The following is a 14733-nucleotide window of genomic DNA, read 5'->3' as shown; positions in this document are numbered from 1 at the left end:
TGTTTTACACTAGTTATGATGGCAAATAAACAAACAATAAAACGTACTTTATGATAGTCATTTTATTATTTTCCTTTTATTATGCATCTCCTATGAAGATTCAAATATTGGGATCATTCAAAAACAACATGTAAAGACTTGGTAATTTCTACTATATAAAAACATGCATCTTTATAACTGGTAATGAAATAAAAATCAAGAAAAACAATAACAATTTGAAGTGTGAGTAGTACATAACAGCCTGATGCAAACATTATTTAATATTTACAAGGGAACATTATTTTTACCAATGAAACCTGGTTATAGACTGTATAATTTGGGGTTTATCCATCTGGTACTAATTTATTGTAGCTTTCATTTCTTGTGAGATCCCCTTTATATTAAAATGAAGGGAGACATGTACCAATAGCACATAATAAATCATGTAGCATGGATGTTGTCATTATTTCTTGCTTGATCCCTTAAAATACTTTCATCAAAACCGTGCATGTTTCATGAATTGGATAAATGGAAAAGTCTGAATCTGGGGACCATGTTTTGAGGGAATGGATATTTAAATAGTGTTAATGTTTTTTGTGACCTTTTTATAATACAATCTAAAAATATATAATACTGAACTAATCTCTTAAAAGAAGGCTGTTCCTCTCATATGGAATTTATGCATATGTTAATAATGAAAATCGAAAATACATATTGGTTCAGAGGATAGTTTTCAAATACGACTAGGATATACATTTAGTACTTCCCATTCATATGATTATGGTTAAGTTTGGTTTAAACTCAATTTGCTGTAAAATTTTAAACTTTTAGTATTGGTGGTGGCATAGATTAAAGTAAAAGTTTAGTAATTGGCTACATTATTAAGACAGAAGTTTTTAATTCATATTTGAAGAACAGATAATAAAAAGGGATTGAAATTGCTATCTTGGTCCTCTGGGTCATGAGAACTGAAACAAGTTATTTCAATCTTTATATGAAATACTTCATACATTCTCCAAAACTAAATACATCAAATACACATTTAATAAAATGAATATATTTAAGAATTACAAATCAAAAGCAGTAATAGCACCTTTAATCAATCACCAATACAACAGTTACATGTATTCTAGAATCTAGATAAAAGTCTTTAAATGAAAACTTAAATAGTTCAAATCAAAAAGCAATACAAATTCAAAGTGCTTGTTAGCACTCAGGGAAATATTGTTTATAGACTAAAGTGGTTGAAAAATTCCAAAGGAAATAAAACCTTTCATGAGAATCAGTTTGTGTTTTGATCAGGGTATATAAATTCTTGGAAGGTGAACTGTTCCATGAAATAAACACAAAAGTCATTGTCTTATGTGGAGATCATTCAAACGTAACTTTAAATTTAACCTTGAAAAGCCAACCATTCATTCTTGATTTTGCTGGACAAAAATTTAAAATACCTGTTCTAGTGATGAAAATACATGTTCCTTCTTGCAGTTGAAATCTATTCCCCATCAACTTAAATAAATTTCTATAAAATGTTTGTTGTTAGTAGTCATATGTTAAAGAAATGTAAAGATAAAATAAGGAGTTATTTTTTACATAAATATATATACATCATATAGTGCCAAATGGTTGAAAATATGAAAAGGATATTTATGTATTCTTTATTGGGCTAAATTTTCTGATTCTATTTTCCCATACTTTCCAAGGATTTCAGAAACCTGTGTAAACCCTGCATTTGATGTCCTGACCATGTAAAATCATACAATTTCATTTCTAAAATTTGTTTTAGATTTACTCCAAAAAAGTAAAGTTGATCCTGTTGAAAATAACATTTAGAATTTTAAGTCTATCAGACTAAAAACTGAAAGCCCTGCTTGATAATCACTAGGGTATTACATAATACATACAAATCATTGCAATAAAATAATATTGAGGAAAAAACAAATAAATAAAGATTAAAACTATTTACAATCTTGTATATATGCTATACAATACATCAAATGCAAGTACACAACCAAAGTTATCACAAACTAGTAGAGTTCACAATTCATCCCAAACCAGAATTTTTTTTAGCAGAGCTAAATAAACAATCCCCTGCTCCTTCTTTTGTATAGATTTCCCAAAATCCATGTTTTACTATAAAATACCCTGAAAATCATTCAGTCAAAAACAAAAATAGGAAGTGCACAAATGCATTATGTAAGAAAGATTCTGTTTAAAAATTGTCAGTGAAATATTTAATAATGGTTTAAAGAATGGTATTGGTACAAGATGCCTACCCCTTATTGGAGATATGACTAACGATAATAAAAAAATAAGGAGATGTGGTATGATTGATAATGAGACGACTATCCACCATACACTGAAGGACCAGGATGTAAACAACTGCAGGTTGCAATACGTCCATCGATAATTAGTAAACCCATACCAATTAGTAAACTATACAAGGCCCTAGCATGACAAAATGTGAAACAATTCAAGAGAAAGGAAACGACCTGGTTATTGCCTAAAGCACATGGCAGACAGCAACCAACAACAACCAATGAATAACAGCCTCCTGATTTGAGACAGGCACATCAAGAATTTCGTGGGGTTAAGCATGTTTGCTAGGCCTCAACTCTCCCATACCTTTGGACAGTAGTGTAACAGCATTACATAGGAACAAACAAATAAAATCAGTTGGAAAGGGTTTGACTCATCAGATCAACACATAGTACACATTACAACTAACAACAAGACAAAAGTCACAAGGTATCAATCTAAAAGTACTTGTAGTTTCTGAAAGCTAGTTCAAAGCAAATTTCAACTAATAAATAAACCCTGTATTCCCAGAAAAAGGTTAACATTTAGACATTGGTAACCACATTAATCCCTTTAAATGAATAAAATGTACAGAAACATGAACAAACACATACATCTATCCCTTTATAATCCCTACTTTTAATAAGCAAAGGGTATAACATGTTATTTACAATAACCTTTGAAACAATTCTGAATTTTATTTTCTTTATTTGTTCTCTTTTTTACTTTAGGACTTTTCACAACTACCATATTATACATAGATTTTGTAAAAGTCAAGTTTAAAACAGTAACAATTTCATCATATTTTGTTAAGGTCTACTGTTAAACTTATGAATCCAACTTTAATTATTTTTGCTTATAATGCATCAATTGATCTTTGTTTGTCAGATACAAGTCAACCTATTATAACATTGAATATAATTATTCACTTTGTTTGACAGAAGAAAATAAACAGTCAACCTTACCAGTATATTAAAAGCTAATTATTTATACAAAACTGTCCTCTTAATGGAGATTCTGTTTGTAAAAAGATTTTTCTCTGAGCTTTGCAAAAAATATTTTTCTTTGAAGATTTTTCACAGGAGCATGTTTAACTATATTCTAAATATAATATAAGTTAATTCTCACAATCTAAAAATGACTAACATTTACAATAAAAACAAAACACTTTCAAATTATCTGAAACTAAATAACAAAATCTGTAACATCATATAGTTAATATACCAGTATCCTTAAAAGCAGACTAGATGAAGTAAACAAATGTCTTTCACACTAACATACATGTACACTTATACATTTTACGTGTAACAATTTCGCAATCTGATAAAAATAGATTCTGTGTCCAAGCTTTGATTACAAGGATCTGAAAACGCTCCGTTCAACTTCCTGTTTTAAAAGACTTTTGGGGATCCTCTGGTTTTGTCGGATTAATACACACCTTCAAAAATTTGAAGGCTGAAATTTCATTGTCTGATGTAATAATTACCAGAACAGAAAGCAAAACGGAGTGTTTTAAGATCTTTGTAAGCAAAGCGTAGAAAACAGGATCTGTTTTTTAATCAGATTGACAATTTCACACCTTACATTAGTCAAGACTTCTTTCAATCACCATTCCAATATCACATCACATAGTAAGGACTGAAAGACTTAATTTGGTTCATTTTTTCATTTGAACACAAACAACCTGATCACCGGTCAAACAACACTGTAAAAATTCACTATGTTGGTTCAAGCTTCCATTTCTCCTCTTCTTCTTTCTTAGCATCTGGTCTCAGCTGGTTCCTAGCACCTCCCAAAACATTAGACAGGGCATCAGGTCCTATAATTAATGGGGAGATAACTGCAGATGGGATCTGTCTCATGACACCACCTACAACGCCTGTCACACCTTTTTGTTCATGTTCTGTATTAGCACTCTCCATAAAGTTCTGTGCTTGTTCAGATAGTCCCTGTAATTACATTTTTTCATATTGATTGATTGATTGGATGTTGGTTAACATAAAAAGGCAAATATTGTACATATATAAGGAGGATTCTCCATTCATTACAATAATTTGTAACATTTATACACAATCTTTGTTTCCTTTTTGAAAGTTTCTGAACAAGTCTGGACTATGACAGTCAATTGCTAATTATTAATCAAAGGACTGTTTGGAGAAATTTTCCCTATTAAGCAATTATATATATGATCATTATATCATGTATATTGATTTTTTTATGGCAAAGACAGAATTGAAAAATAACTGAATTCAAGCTAGGGGTTCTCTATGAATGATAGTACAAAGTGACGTTCTAATCAAGAAAGTTGATAAGGCCAAATAAAGTACGAATTTAAAGAGCATTGACCTAAAATTCCAAAAGGTTTTGCCAAATACAGCTAAGGTAATTTATTCCTGAATAGGATGTAAGCGGCAATGTTCCCACAACTTTGATTACCACAGTCAACTTCAGAACAGCACATAACTAGTATATTTCTCCAAAATATATGCGGTCAAATCCAGTTATTTTGTTCATCCGATAAGTCCGTGCACAGACTTAATAGACAAGACAACTCAAAATTTCATCTACATTCTGAAATTCTATAAAATGGCAATAAAAGGCGAACACACAGTGGAAACATAGATTTTACCCTTTACATTTACTGTTCTGATGTTTTCTGAATAAATTGTTGCCATTTATCAGACTTTTTTTCTAACCTTAATCTATGATTTGATTCATAAAATTAAGAAACAAAACAAACCTCTCTTAATACAACATACGCATTAGACAACCCTTCCCTCAGATCTGATGGTTGTCCTTTCCTTCCATACTTTTTACGTCTTCTGTGACCTTGAATTCTAACACTTGGACCTGGTGACACCATATCATAGGTTAGCTCAGCTACATACTGTAAAACAATGGTATATTTCATTATCATTATAACCCTGTTAGCATTTTATAACGAAACTTTCTTTTTTTCTGTGAATTGAAGGTCATTCAGAACAGTTTTTTTAATGTTTCTATTTTTGTTTCTTTTCAAAGAACCTTTGTTAAGCTCCTCACATTAATTAGATTTACCAGAAAAATTAATAATAACAAGGGAGATAGGTGACATAGATTCCAGATCCCTACATTGGTTTGTGTGGTCTGTTGTATTGTCGAAAAATTTTGGTAATTCCATTTAATGTATGACGACATATCATGGTATTGCAAAATTAGAATTTTCAAGACTTAACTAATGTAAGAAAAAATTTCAGCAATTTCTAAACTGTGAATCAGAAAACTAATTTTCCATTTAATTTAAAGAATGAGAAACATCTGTGAAAAAAATATCATTTTTTGATTACCATTTACCACAACTTAGCTTTGGGAAGATATACACAATCAGGAAAACCTATAGAAATTTAGATATTGTAACCCTGTGGATACTTTTGATTGCGACTTCAATGTATAAACATTTTGTGTACGAGTTAAAATTTGCGCATAGAACAATATTAAAGTGTACACTTCACATTGATATTGTTGATTTGCTCTTTGTGTGGTTTTGCATATAACTATTTACCTATCTACAGCACAAAATTTTGCAAAATGTTTTCCCATATAAGACATCATTACCTGAACAGACTGAACAACACGATTTGTCAGTTCTAGGAATGCCATAGCAGTTGAAGTGGAAAAGGAACTTGCTCCTCTCTGTAATCCTCGAACAATACGACCATCTTTTCTGTACTGTTCAACTGGTAACCAGAACAAATCTTTTACACCTTGTGCTGAAAGATATTTAAAACAAGTTATAAAACAGATTAAATCCTTATCATAAAGTGGTTGATTGAAAGAAAAGACGTCTTGACCATTTGATAGATGTATTAGAAAGCTATAGTAACACATCGAGGTGACGTGCCATTACACAAAGTGCAATACATAGTGAATGTTCTGTGTGCAGTATTTAAGACAACAATTAATTTTCAGAAAATCACAGGACCAGAAGTCGTATAATGGGACAAAAATAGCAGGCATAAAAAACCCTTTGAAATATACTGGTACTTTGTTAGTAAATTAGCTAAAATTTATTTAAGAAAGCTTTAGTATGGTTGAATAAAATGCTCCGCTGGGCGCAGCTTGATACGACGGTAGAGGTCAAACCCTGAACATATGGGGCAAGTATGGACACAACATTCAAGCTTGATACAGCACTGAATTTGGATTGTGATTAAATATTTGACACAGCATAGGTTTCTGACATAGAATGAATGTGGTCTAAGAACTTAAAAATGTTTAATTTACCTATTCAAACCATATCATTATTATTTGCTTTTATATATAAATCAGAAATAACCAATTTAAAATGGAAAATTTTAAAGAAAAAAAAGGAAAAAAAGGAAACCCCCCCCCCCCCCCCAATTTTTTGAACCCCAGACCTCCCTTTGTGGTATGGTACCTTGCAGTACAATTTCAGAGACATCCATACACTTGGAACGCAAGTTATTGTCTGGAAATTAGAAAATTGCTTGTTTTTTTGCCCCTTTTTGGCCCCAAATTCCTAAACGTTTAGGGCAATACCCCCATACTCAAACCCAGCTTTCCCTTTGTGATATGGAACCTTGGAGTACAATTTCATAAAGATCCATACACTTACACACAAGTTATTGTCCTAAAACTAGAAAAATGCTTGTTTTTTGCCCCTTTTTGTCCCCTAATTCCTATAATTTTGAGGCAATTATCCCCAAAATCAATCCCAGCCTTCCCGTAGTGTTATGGTACCTTGAAGTACAATTTCAGAGAGATCCATACACTTGAACACAAGTTATTGTCTGGAAACTAGAAAAATACTTATTTTTGGCCCTTTATTCCTAAACGTTTTGGGCAATTACCCCCAAACTCAATTCCAGCTTTTCCTTTGTGATATGGAACCTTGTAGTACAATTTCAGAAAGATCCATACACTTACACACAAGTTATTGTCATGAAACTAGAAAAATGCTTGTTTTTTGCCCCTTTTTTGGCCCCTAATTCCTAAAATTTTGAGGCAATTACCCCCAAAATCAATCCCAGCATTTCCTTTGTGATATGGAACCTTGTGGTACAATGTCAGAGAGATCCATACACTAACATACAAATTATGTCTGGAAGTTACAAAAATGCTTATTTTTGGCCCTTAATTCCTTAACTGTTGATACCATAACCCCCAAAATCAATCCCAACCTTCCTTTTGTGGTATTGAACCTTATGGTAAAATTTCATAGAGATCCATTCACTTAAACTAAAGTTAGAGTGCGAAAACGAATGTGTCTTCGGACGACGACGACGACAACGCCAACGTCATACCACTATATGACATATAGAAATAACCACTCAACAGATTACTGGTTGATTGGACATGTACATACAATAGAAGTGTGCATTCATCTCCCTATTTAATGTCAATACTACAATTTCTAGTGACTTTACCTTATCTGAACTCATTTTCGTAAAAACAATTACCCAAATGATGTTAGTAAAACAATCACTTTGGGTCTGTGACATTGAATTTTTTCTAATGTAATGCTAAAAATAACAGGAAAACATTTTTTATTCAATGGTTGACCAACTAGATTGATGTACCTTTCAATCTTAGATTTCCCTTACACATCTATCTTTTCTCTTAAACTTTAACCTAATACATCTTAGTTTTGTTGTTGAATTTTTACTTTAAGCATCAATATCTTTTCTGAAATTTTAAAAGACTTTTTCCTGTTTTTTATTGGCTTCTTTTGATTTACATCTAAGCATAATTTCAGGTTTTTTTTATAATTGGTAACCAGCTGTTATGATTGAGGATATTTTAACTTTACAAATATGGACAATTTAACTTAATCCATCTTTTGCTCCTTGAAAATAATTTAATTTCATTATATCTATTGTCAATTTACAGAATAAGATCTCTGGCTGTCGCTAATTAATTTAGGGAAGTTTAGATCTTAGTATATAGTTGCCAATTCATTGCTCAAGGTAATATGGTGACCTTCAGGTTTCACTTCTTGTTGTATTGTGCTGTTTTAAAGGGGTTGATGTCTCGTATGACATCTACCCCTTATCTCTCTATATTACTCCTTACATAAGAACTATTCTATTTACATACCTAACTGTACAAATGAGTGCATTGGTCCCACACCACCCAGTACACTGGCTAACTGGTTCTTTTTAATATCTGTTAACCATTCATTTATACAGTAGGTCACCAGTTTATCTAACCCTAGTAATCTACAACATAATACAAAGTCTTGATTTAAATTGTATACAAGTCTGGTACAAACAGATCATGCAATTTAAGCTGTAACGTCTTGTTTTCTTTTCAATTACTTTTTCACCTCTGACCTTGAAAATCAATTAGGGAGGACACCTTTCTACATAATGATTCTGCCTGAAGATTGAGAAATCAGAACATGCCAGTGAATCTGTACAATGTCTACAAGCTAATTACCTGAATTCTCAAATATCCAAATGGCAAGTAGAAGTTAAAAACAGATATAAAAACAAAAACTTATACTTCATGGAGGTAAATATCAATATAATACTATAGGGAGGTTTACATTTCTCATTTTCTAGTTCAAAACCTGTTCATGAAATTTTATGTCCTAACTATTTTTGTCTGTGATTCTAAAGATCTTTAAAAAAAAAAAAAATAATTTACACAAGGGGATATCTTCACAATTTCATCTTAATAGCCAAACTACAAAAAATAAACCCCTTGTGAAAATTTCCACTTTACAGCATCCAATTAAACAACTTTGTTGTAGGGGATTACTATTGTGCAATTAACTTGTGCTTTAAGTGCTCTTAATGTACACCAAAATAACTCTAATAAAATATCTGCATACAAGTATGAAAGTACAAGGAATCTGTTGGCAGTTTCCCTTCTATCAAAAACCTACCCATGTCTGTAAGTCAATTTCTTTAGTTGTAACTCCGAACAATTCAACTGGGCAAGGCCTGATAGTAATCCAACTAATGTTCCCTGAAAAATCACAAGAGTAACCATCAAATATTACCGTATATATATTAAATCTAAGATATTCTACACAATTGATAACAAGTTTTTTTTTTAATCGAAACCTTTTCTTTAATTAAAACCTTTTGAGAAGTTACTGTATGATTGCATAAGTCAATAAAATGGTTAAACTTTATGCAACACCTTAAAATTGGGTCATTTGATCAGAAAATTTTTATCATCAAGATACAGATAATATATTACGAGGATTACTATTAACAGTTCTAACAATATGGTATTTCATCAAAAAATCATACAAAACAAAGATAATATAAATAAAATGTGAAGCTAGTTTTGTCTGTATCTCAGATTTTAGCTTTAATCTTTATTTTTTAACTTACATGTTCTGAGAGAACACGCTTTTTACCATGGTAATCCAGTCGAATTGGCACATCAGGAGAAAATATGAAAGACCTGAAAATATTAAAATTCATGTTTATAAATTGGTCTATTATCTCAGTTCCTTAAATAACACTAAATGCATCTTTGGTTTTGTTTTGTTTACTTGTGTGTTTGTTTGATGGGTTTAATTTTTTAGTCTTTTGTTTGAAAACCATAAATGATTTGGAAGGTCATAAATATAGGAAAATTTTTAGAGTGCAATAAGATAATTTGTTAATAAATGTATAACTGTCAAATTTTATTATTATACCATAAATTTTACAAGTGTTTTTTTTTTTGGAATTGTACAATTCTATTTTAAACTTAAGACAGTTTTTAAAGTAGCTGATGTTGACATCAAAATTGCTCAGATGAATCTTAGGTATAGCCACTAGAAGCAATCTGTTTCACCCTGCAAATATTGACTTCAGTACTGAACACATTTCTAAATAGCTCGAGGTAAAATTAATACTGAACTTATTTTTTCTAAGAACATGATAACCATGTGTGAGAGTTTTGGTTGGTCTGAAAAAAAATCATTTTTGTAAAACTTATACATGGAGACAGCCAATTGCTGACCTCTTGTAATGCATAAACCTTTTTTAGAGTTCACAACAAAATAATTACCACTTAAAAATAAAATACAAGCAGATATTATAGTTCTTACCACTGAGGTATGACAACACACTGACAGTCAATGTGTTGTCAAACCTCAGTGGTAATAACTATAATACCTGCTTGTATTTTATTTGAAATTACTAGAACTTTGACTTCACAAAGAGAACAACAATGGACTTACTTTATAAATATTGGCTGACTAGATGGCTCTATTGTTGGCTCAGAGGAACAAGGTCGAGGTGTATGTTCTCCATCACTAGATGTGTTCATCTGTAAATCCTGAACTTCATCAAACATCATTAAAAGTTCTTGTGGATCTGTGTCTTCCTCCAGGGCTTCTGGAAGACCAACAGTCATAACTGGTTGTGGTGGGGAAGGAGCACTAGCACCAGAGGGTGTCCTTGACCTTGGTTTTGATTCTGTTTCTTTCTCCATAGGTACAACTTGTTCTACAGTACCTCCACTTAACTCGGTGAAAAAGTCCCTCATGAAAAATAATGAATCCTAAAAATATAAGAGAGTGAACTGAGTTAGTACAATTTTTTCCTTTGCTTAGCTGGCAGGTCTATTTTTCTATAGAACATACAAGGACAGTATAAAGTAGTTTCAATCCTAAATTACAGAAGTTAAACAGATATAAGGATTTTAATTGACCTTGGAATACTCTTGATTTTCCAAAAAGGTTAGCGGTTCCTGCTACACTAGGGGCACCCCTGAATCTAAAGTTATTATCACTTATCATTAATGTTTTCAGGGTTTGTCTTGTTTTTATTGGATTAAAATTGGATGTTATGAAGTCATTTTTCAATTTTTAACAAATTTTGGTTATAATGTTGAAAGCTATTATAGAAAGATACAATTTTAAACAGTAATATTAATTAGAACAATAATTCTATATATAATATAACATTGAAGAAATCGTCAATTGACCCTTAAAGGAGTTATGGCCCTTGAAAGAAAATTTTTCTGTACCCTTCTTGTAATATATCATCCCGGTTAGTTATATATACCTGATCTACATTAAGTCTTAATGGCTGAACAGATATTCGTAATGAACATTCTTGTGAGTTGATCGATGGGTCAGGTCTAACATGGATGGCTTTTATTAACACCTGTATCAACATAAATGTATACATTGAAAAAATAATCTGGATGAAACATGTACAGCAACATGATGTGAAACTTAATCAAAATTAAAACATAAAATTTCTGTGTACATATTCCACAAGTTTGTAGGAAAATACATCACAATTAAAGTTAGACTAAAGGTTTAAGGTCCTCAAAAATAAACTTATTGAATGATTGATGGTCAACTTCTTTTTTTTCACAATAAACAAATTTTAACTTACCATATTCGAATTAGTTTGTTTAGGAAGAGTTTCTGATGAATACTGATACAGCAGTTTGTTAATACTAGACACAGTCAGTTTATCTCGAATCTCTACGTCACTAATCACTAAGATTTGTCTAGAGGCTTGTTCTGTATGACTTGGGTAGGTTTCATGCTGCATTCTGATCTGTAGAATAGTCATGGAATGAAATAATTAATGTTGTTTTAAACTTTAAACAAAGACAAAAACATTCTAATAAGAATTTTAAGCAATTCCTAGCCATTTTAACTCTCTGATTGGTAGTCCAAAATTTTTTACAAAAATTTGAATACTACCTATCAATGCTTTATATCACATCCAAAGAAAGGATTGGACATTGCTGAATAACAATGCATTAAGGTCCATCTCTTGTGCATACTAACTCACTCTCAGCTATTCACAAACAAGATAAATTGCTTAGCTGAGCGCAGCTGGATACGACCGCAGAGGTCCAACCCTGAACAGTTGGGGCAAAAATGGACACAATATTCGCGCTTGATACAGGTCTGAATTTGGACTGTAATTAAATATTTGACACATAAAAGGTTTCTGACACAGAATAACTGTAGTCAAAGAACTTAGAATTGGTTATATGATTTGAAATTATATTCAATTTTTTGCTTTTGTACAATACACTTTGCTGTTGCGAATTGACCCCCCTCCCCCCACAAAAAAAAAAAAAAAAATTACCCCCCTTTTATTTTTTTGCTTTTGTGCAATACACTATACAGTTGCGTATTAACCCCCCCAAAGTATTTGTCCATTAACCAGGACACCCTTGTTTTTCCCCCTTTTTTGCCCCTAATTCCTAAACGGTTTGAGCCATAACCCCCCAATGCAAATCCTAACCATCTCTTTGTGGTATGGAAACTTGTGGTATAATTTCAGAGAGATCCATACACCGTTCCACAAGTTATTGTCTGGAAACTAGAAAAATGCTTATTTTTGGCCTCTAATTCCTTAACTGTTGGTACCATAACCCCCAAAATCAATCCCAACCTTCCTTTTGTGGTATTGAACCTTATGGTAAAATTTCATAGAGATCCATTCACTTAAACTAAAGTTATTGTGCGAAAACCAATGTGTCTTCGGACGACGACGACGATGACGCCAACGTCATACCAATATACGACGGTCGTATAAAAATGACTGACACATAATGAATTCACAATTAAAACAATGCTGACCCCCATTTACAAACTGTAACCAGCTGTAGGAAATAAATGCAACAGCTTTAATCCTTTTCAAATATCAGACATACATGCTATGAAAAGTTACCTTGGTGAGTTGTAATTCCATAAGAACATCATGATCTCTACCTGGTCCACCTCTAACTTTTGCTGATAATCTGTCAGAACCAGGAAGCTTTGGTCTATATCCCATTCTTATTTGATGTTTGCTATCACTGAAAATATATAAACATCTAATTAAAGTTCATGATAAAACATAAGTACTAAAAAATAATGAACACATGTGAATTTTTTCCATGAAAATGTCAGCTTTCCATTCTACTTTTTTGCTGTCCTTGCAAATATTGTGCTGGTTCTTGGTATTTTAAGGTGAAATGAGTAGATACAGATAACATATCAATGTTTTTTAACCAGCATCCAAGTCATTTGGTTTCTTGGTGATAGTTGTCTCATTGGCAATCATACCACACCATCTTATTTATATACTTTGAACTTAATGATCTCCATAGGAATTACAGTTTAGGCTAGTAACTAGGAAACCCTAGTCATTTTTTTTTCAGAGTAGGTTTTTAAGGGAGGTTCTGCACATCATCAAAACAGCTAACAACAGATAGACAAATAATGACAACAAAAGCTGTCAAATGCAGTGGACCTGTAGACATACAGAGCATTAACGACTATTTAGTTCACTTTGACTTAGTTGACTTAGTTGTCCAATGGAACTAATTAAGCACATATGGAGTAAACATTGAAGGCCTGAAGAAAGAAAAAAAACTATGTTCCTTTGAATTATGGCTTTTTCTCAGTGTGCTATTGGAATTATGTTTTTTGTCCATTTACCAAATATCCCTTTTTCCAAAATTTATGTGTTGGCATGTAGCATCAATGGTCAGTGTAAACATCAAATTTTTTTTCCCAGAAAAAAAAATGTATGACCTTGGTCTGGCAGAAAAACTAAACACAAAATAAATTGTTGAAAACAAAATAAATTGTTGAAAACAAAATAAATAAAATTCTTTACCTCTTCTCAGGTTTGAAAGACATGGTAGTATCTTTATCTAAAATAAAAACAAATAAAAATTTATGCATGGTTATGGATGGTTTAAATGCTAAATGTCCAGCATGTAATCTTTAAAGTATATTAAGGATGACAACACCTTAAAGTAATATGGATTTAAAGCCTGCTTTACACTACACTGATCTGATCAACATTTAAATAAACAGTGAAATGTTCTAGTAGGGTAAAGTTTGCAGTAAACTGCCTACCATGAAAATTCAAAATTTAAAACACACAAAAATATCCAGATATACGGTAAATATATTATAAATATTAAAATCTGTAAACTAGAAACATTTATATTGTATCTTCTCCAAATATGTGATTACATACCTAAAGATGTAGAATTAGGAGCATCACTAAAATCCCTTCCTCCATACATGTACCAGACGACAGTCAGTTCCTTCAGTGTATATCTATATTCAGCAGTAGGATAGTGATCAGGGGCTTTCAGTAGGTCTGTTTTACCTGTTGGTTGACTGAAGTGATTGTCCTTAATTTCTATAGGATCTGTTGTGAAAACTCTTACACATGGCTCACCATCTTTTGGCTGAAATTCATACAATTTCTATATTTTTTCTTTTTCATTCTTTAGGATTTGTTCGTGTCATAAGTTGCAATAGATACCTCCCATTTATGCATGGGTTGTTTCTTGACTAGTTTATATAGTTTTGTTTTATGAAAGTTTTTACAAGCATACATACCAACAAGTAGACATACCTACAGACATGTAACAGTATCCATTCCACATTTTATTTCATTGGTAAAACAAAACAAAACAATTCTAAATTATGTAGTGCCAACACAATGCTGACTGTCATAAGATTTACATATA

The 14733-nt window shown here is 31.7% G+C and overlaps 1 protein-coding gene across 1 annotated transcript in view; it reads right to left on the bottom strand.

Annotated features, from left to right (window-relative positions):
- Positions 1 to 44: 44 nt before the first annotated feature.
- Positions 45 to 14733, bottom strand: part of LOC127738562 (autophagy-related protein 2 homolog B-like) — a 115620-nt gene continuing 100931 nt past the window's right edge. The window contains exons 32-43 of the mRNA XM_052249850.1: positions 14232 to 14448; positions 13863 to 13899; positions 12930 to 13056; positions 11631 to 11798; positions 11292 to 11393; positions 10463 to 10785; positions 9624 to 9696; positions 9167 to 9249; positions 8374 to 8495; positions 5872 to 6026; positions 5018 to 5164; positions 45 to 4226 (exon numbers count right to left, since the gene is read on the bottom strand). Of these exons, the coding sequence (XP_052105810.1) occupies positions 3996 to 4226; positions 5018 to 5164; positions 5872 to 6026; positions 8374 to 8495; positions 9167 to 9249; positions 9624 to 9696; positions 10463 to 10785; positions 11292 to 11393; positions 11631 to 11798; positions 12930 to 13056; positions 13863 to 13899; positions 14232 to 14448 (1785 nt within the window). The 3' untranslated portion in view covers positions 45 to 3995. The remainder of the gene's footprint in view (positions 4227 to 5017; positions 5165 to 5871; positions 6027 to 8373; positions 8496 to 9166; positions 9250 to 9623; positions 9697 to 10462; positions 10786 to 11291; positions 11394 to 11630; positions 11799 to 12929; positions 13057 to 13862; positions 13900 to 14231; positions 14449 to 14733) is intronic.

This window comes from Mytilus californianus, unplaced genomic scaffold (assembly GCF_021869535.1).
Source record: "Mytilus californianus isolate M0D057914Y unplaced genomic scaffold, xbMytCali1.0.p SCAF_4, whole genome shotgun sequence".
Classification (NCBI taxonomy): domain Eukaryota; kingdom Metazoa; phylum Mollusca; class Bivalvia; order Mytilida; family Mytilidae; genus Mytilus; species Mytilus californianus.
Note: the sequence above shows the minus strand (reverse complement) of the source record. Positions and strands in the feature narration are given on the sequence as shown.